Source organism: Egretta garzetta, unplaced genomic scaffold (genome assembly GCF_000687185.1).
Source record: "Egretta garzetta isolate BGI_Z169 unplaced genomic scaffold, ASM68718v1 scaffold360, whole genome shotgun sequence".
Classification (NCBI taxonomy): domain Eukaryota; kingdom Metazoa; phylum Chordata; class Aves; order Pelecaniformes; family Ardeidae; genus Egretta; species Egretta garzetta.
In genome coordinates this window covers 1,294,552-1,300,611 of record NW_009258261.1, presented here as the reverse complement: position 1 = coordinate 1,300,611, position 6,060 = coordinate 1,294,552, and the positions used below count along the sequence as shown (strand labels likewise).

The window sequence follows — 6,060 nt, the reverse complement described above, 5'->3', positions numbered from 1 at the left end:
TACTATGGGAAAAAACCCAATTACATTCTCTTAATGGAATTATCAGATGGAAAGGTCCAAATGGTTTTGAATCTTAGTATTTTTACATGTAAAAAAAAAAAGCAAAAAGATCCTTAAACTGTGTATTCACAAACACAAGAACAGAAGTACAAAGGAGGACAGAGCACAGCACAAACACAGAGCTGTGGCTGCATTCTAATTCCACAACTCCTGAGCTGCATTTCAGAATTTACTTTCCAGTCCAGCCTTTACCTCTGGCTCACGCTACGTTACTTTCTCACTGTCTCTCTGAGAGAGACAGAAAAATTTGAACAAAACAGAGCAGGCGTGTGTTTGTGCCTCTGCATGTGTGTCAAACAAACAAGATAATTTCATGCATTAGAAAATATGACAAGTACAATTTACAAATGCTTGATCAGAGAGAAGCAAAGCCATGAGTCAGCGATGCCATAGTTAACGAGTGAAAAACTATTCCATCCCATTCCATGTTCTGTACACGGCTACATGAGGCTGTTATACAGAGGCAGGAGCTTGTCCAGCCACTCCCCCATTACACAAATACACTTAGTAGGCAGCGCTCAACAAAAGGGTGGGGGCAAGAAGGTTACAGCTCCCCAAGGCTTCCTAATAAATCCACCTCTGCTCAACATTTTACATAATGATATAATGCATTATATTATTATAAGCAGTGACATCATAATAAAATACCAGAGTGCTACTCAAGTGGCAAGGAACACCTAAGATACATTTCTATACTTGTAATTCAGTTCCTGTATTTTTTAATTATAGATAAGAATTTAAAGTGAAAATAATTATTCATTCCATAAATCCTGTTGTAATGGATCCCTGGCATATAATTAAGAGGCCTTTAATTTTAATTTTGTATACTGAACGCCTGGTTTTGGAGGTATTCCATATTCTCTATTCAGGGCCTATACCTGCAAAGCTCTAAGCTTCTATTTTCGTGGAAGCTGAAGATGCTGCATGGTTTGCAAATTTAAGAACTTAGCTTTTATAACAACAGATACAAATAACAGGGCTCCATCAAATATGTTGCAAGGCATTTTCCTTTCTTCTAATTGTGATCCGTTTCAATCACGCTGTCAGTGTTCTTTGGCCCATCTCAGGTTGCAGTACCATTTTCTAACCCATATTTGCCATACAGCCAGTAATGATGGAGCATCTTCTTTCTAAAGAGCCTGATACCTAAAAGAGGGAACCTACCATCACAGCGTTCAGTGTTTTCTGGAAACTGATCTCTTAGATGGTAGAAAAACAGTTAGCCTATAATCTCACTGATAATGTGAAAATGGATGTCTCCAGTTATTTGCAACTGGATATACAACCTTTCAGCCTACAGTAAAGATTAAAATCACTGGCACATGATTATTACTAGGTGAGGATAGCCTTTCTGAAAAGGTAACTGTATTTCTCAATTCTAGTAAATGCAGACACTCACATCTTAAAAAGTACAACAATAACTGGCACCTTTTTGGCAGACTCAGCAGGCAGGTCAAAGATTGTCTCAGCATGTAGAATGAATTAATATTTCTCTCCCAAGAGCGGGTCCTTCTAGAAAAGGCTTAAGGCAGATTGGTGGGGCATTCAAAGGAAAGCTGGAGAGGGGGGGTGAAAACTTTTGTTTACATGAACATTTTTCAGATTTAGATCTAGACATATTTAAGTGTTTTAGTATTTTAATCTTGTATGAAAGGCTCCGCCCTTCCCTGTCCATCCCTTATGTGTCTGGTCTCCTCTGTAGCCCACCACACATATCCTAAGCTTTCTTCCCCCATTTCACTCTCTACTCCCACTCTGCCCTTTTGCAGGACTCTGTATGTCCCCATCATTGCCTTTAGTCCTCTGACCCCAATTCTTTGTTTTCTACTAATGCTCCTGGACTCCACTCTCCTCACTCTTCCGACCCCACTTCTGAGTTTCTCCCTGTGTGCTTTAGCTCCACTTCTTGCTGCAACAGGGTACAAAGTGATCACTTTGCTTTTGTCTCTTCATGCTAACAAGAGAGTAGCAAATGTTCCCCAGTGTTGCATCAAGTTGGCATTGACAGTTTACAGTGCATCTGCATTCAAGTCTTCTTGTTTGGTCATGCAGACACATCTCCAGTAACACAAACTTACTCCAAAGAGATTTGTTAACTAGCCTGCAAGTATTTAATGCTAAATGAATAAGGGTAAAAAAAATTGAATAAATCAAATAACAAAGATTGAGATAGGGAGCATATAATTGACTTAAAATGTAGCCTTCCTGACGCCCAGATACAGTTGCTGTCTCTGACAAAGACATAGTGGGAAGACTACTCCAATTTCAGTGTCCTCATGGGCATAATATGGTGACCTGAAAAGGCAAGAGCATAATTCTCTCACAGAATCGTACAGATTGGAAAAGACCTCCAAGATCATCAAGTCCAACCATCAACCATGTCCCAAAGTGCCACGTCTGCACATTTTTTGAACACCTCCAGGGATGGTGACTCCACCACCTGTCTGGGCAGCCTGTTCCAATGCTTGACCACTCTTTCAGGAAAGAAATTTTTCCTGATATCCAATCCAAACCTCCCCTGATACAACTTGAGGCCATTTCCTCTCATCCTGTCACCCGTTACCTGGGAGAAGAGACCAACACACACCTGGCTACAGCCTCCTCTCAGGCAGTTGTAGGGGGCAATAAGGTCTCCCCTCAGCCTCCTCTTCTCCAGGCTGAACAACTCCGGGTCCCTCAACCACTCCTCATCAGACTGGTGCTCCAGACCCCTCACCAGCTTCCTTCCCCTTCTCTGGACACGCTCCAGCCCCTCAATGTCCTTCTTGCAGTGAGGGGCCCAAAACTGAACACAGTATTCAAGATGTGATGAATACTCTCCTCACTTTTCTTCCTGTTCTGAACCTACAGTTGTAAATGCAGGCTGGCTGAAGTGGCTTGCCTTGCTGGCTCCTCTCAGATGGGTGTAATAGCAGCAGCTGCAACTTTCACTTCCCTGAAAGAATTAGTGAGCATTGTGCCTCCCTATGATTCTCCTACACATTGCATCATGCCTAGATGGCATTCTCTCACCCAGAACCATGGTTTACCATTCCTCCAACACATCTGTAGTACTCTCTGCTTGGCCTACATTCAAATCATTCTAGTCACTTAAGAAAACATCTAAAAGGAAATAAACACCAATTAAGGCACAGCCACTTTAATACAATAAAGATCAGCTCTGGACATAATTTCCTTGCTTTCTATCAGATAAATCTCCCATTTTTGAACATTTCATTTTGTACTTAGATTATGTCTTCTCAGATAAGCTTTAAGCATTACCATCTGTTCTGCAGCAATCACATGATCCTATCACTTTGATTCAGTTGAATACAAATCCCTTTGACAATAGGGAAATAGCAAAATAACACACATTTGTTCCAAATACTGCCACAACAGTAGATTGTTCAAGGGCTGCTTTATAGGGCAGGTAAGACATGGGGAAACTCTCCTACCCACCTCCTGTCTGTGCCCCACACTGTCCGGGCAGCTTTCTGACACCGAAGCTTCTTGTTTGCTGGGGGATTGAGTCAGTGTTTCAGCTGTGTTCAGCAGCCCCAAGGGCTGAAAGCTTAGCCAGGGCCCCATGCCTCTGCATGCCTGCTAGGATTTGGAAGCAAATCCTGAGTCAGAGGGAATACACCTTTCTCTTGCAGATGTAAGAGCACTATAGTTACACCTCTCAGCAATCTCTGAGGCATTCTTTCTGCATCTGTCCTCTGCAGGCAACTGGCCCACAGCCACTGCAGCAACAGATCTTCCCTGCTGGTTTCTAGGAGAAAGGCAAAAGCAGAGTTTGTACCCACTATTGTGGCCACATCTATTAAGAAAACTCCAGTGAAAGGCTCGTGCATATTATGCAGATATTTGGAGCATTCTTCTACTTAGAATAATTTCCCCATTGGAATGGACCTGTTTAGCAGAAAGATGATCCTATTCAGATTCAAAACAGAGAAGACAGTATGAAGTATTTCTCTTTAAGATTTGAAACAAGCACAAACTGTACTATCGAAGTAACTTGCAGTTCCTAGCTTTGCATATGCAGACAATGTATATCGTTTGGATGAATCACCAAAAAAGGGTGCATTGCAAATCTTCTCACTATGTCCATCTACACTCCTCAACAATATGTTACAAACATTGCATCGTTCAGAAGGTAATTTTGCCTTATTTTCACCCACTGGATAATTCTCAGAGGGAATGTTTCAGCTGTATTTGTGGTTGAACAGATGAACAGGTTAAACTGCCTAATATTGCTATTTATAACTGCCTGAAATTTAGGCTACTAATTTATTATGAAGCAAAAATATAGCAATAAACCAATGCACTATAAATTCTAGCTGAATTTGGTATTATGGCTATTCTAATGTCATATAATTTACAGACAAATGCAACACTTCATTTTCTCCTCTTATTTTAATGGCACTGAAAATTCACCGAAAATTACTGTTATATGAGTTTTCATATGATAACTCTGAGGATGAGAACAACAAAATGCTCAGATTTCAGTGTTGCAAAGACAAAAAAATGTCTTGGACCATGCACTGTTCATTTGCGTTTTAGCATCTGTTTAAAGTTGGTGTTTTCTCCAAGTTTGTAAGCTGCTTCAGTAGTTAATCTGCAAGCAGTTGGTGAATATAAATCTCTCAGAACCATGCTATCTTTTTTCTATCAAGCTAAAAGGGAAAGGGTGATTCATTTTAAGTGTATTGATGATAGAAGGGCTCTGAATAACATTTTATCTGCAATACTGTACTTGAAAGGAATGAAGTGCAAGTTAAACAAACAGTAACAATGAATGCATTTTTTTCAGGGGTGGTCCTCTTGGAAAATGTTAACCACATTAAAGTAGGTAGTTATTGAAATATGCAATTAATTTTAAGTTGATATAAGTTGAAACTGTCATTCACCTGAGCAGGTGGTGGAAGAACCTTCTTGCATATCTGCTGATTGGGTCCCTGTACTCCCGCACGGTTGTATCCAAGAGGGGTCTTGTTGGAGCATAAAAGGTTCCAAGGCTTGCCTCAAGCTGTGCTGTGGAGTTCAAACACAGCAGCAATGAAACAAGTGAAACTGTTTCAATTACAACTGGTTGCTCATGTTTGCAGTCAAATTCCTCAAACACTGATGAAATGCGATGTTGTTGTAGGAGAGGTGAAATTAAAATATGACAGATTGTACAAACACAAATGTGCATATCAACTTTCACTCTGAGGCAGAGTTGACAATGACTTTGAGCAACAAAAGCTGTCAAAAGAAGTCTATAACACATCAAGTTCTCACCAGCAGAGTACAATTAAAAGTGACTCATAAGAGTAATACAGTTTGAACAAGTTTGTCCAGTAGAGATCAGCTCTCCATTAGCTCAAATTGTCTTTGTCCTCCTAGGCAAAACCCAAGAAAGTTCAGTTTTGCAAGGATTATTGTGTTAGGTCAGTGGGTGACAGAACCCTTCTTGTGATGGTCCTGAGGTCTAAGGAACCTCCTTCAGCCCACAGTTCTATAAAAACTTCAAATAAAAGGGTCTAGAAACCCTGAGGGTTTGGCTCTCCTATAGCATGTAGTGGTGGGAAACAGGATAACCTCCCTCGTAACCAATAAAAAACCCCCCTTTTTGTTACAGAAGTTCTTTCTGCTTTAAATACCTTCTGACTGCTACACTCCACAGTGGGAGCTCTTAGGCATTTTTCTACATGTTTTTAATACAAAATTATAAATAATACAAGAAAATACACAGTATACGTTTGTGTCTCACATGCTTAGCTGAAAGGAAACTTAATGATCAATAATATTTATGTTATGTGACTTCTACTTGAGAGTTAATATGTAGTACAAGTCCTTATAGGCAGAACAGGGAGAATTTGCTATATATTTGCTATATAGGTTCTCCTTTCAGAGCGAATGTGCAAACTGCCACTGCTAATCAGAATTTGTGTGGGCTTTAAAAGCAAAATATAACCTATTGTCTCATTAGGCAGATAAAATCTCATTGATTTTCTGTTATTAATGCTTGTTTGAACT

General features: G+C 40.1%; 1 protein-coding gene across 1 annotated transcript in view; it reads right to left on the bottom strand.

The window, feature by feature from the left end:
* The window catches only part of LOC104129380 (WD repeat containing planar cell polarity effector), a 107,223-nt gene that overhangs the window by 61,850 nt on the left and 39,313 nt on the right, over positions 1–6,060 (bottom strand). The window contains 1 exon segment of the mRNA XM_035895310.1: positions 4,950–5,073. Within this exon segment, the coding sequence (XP_035751203.1) occupies positions 4,950–5,073 (124 nt within the window).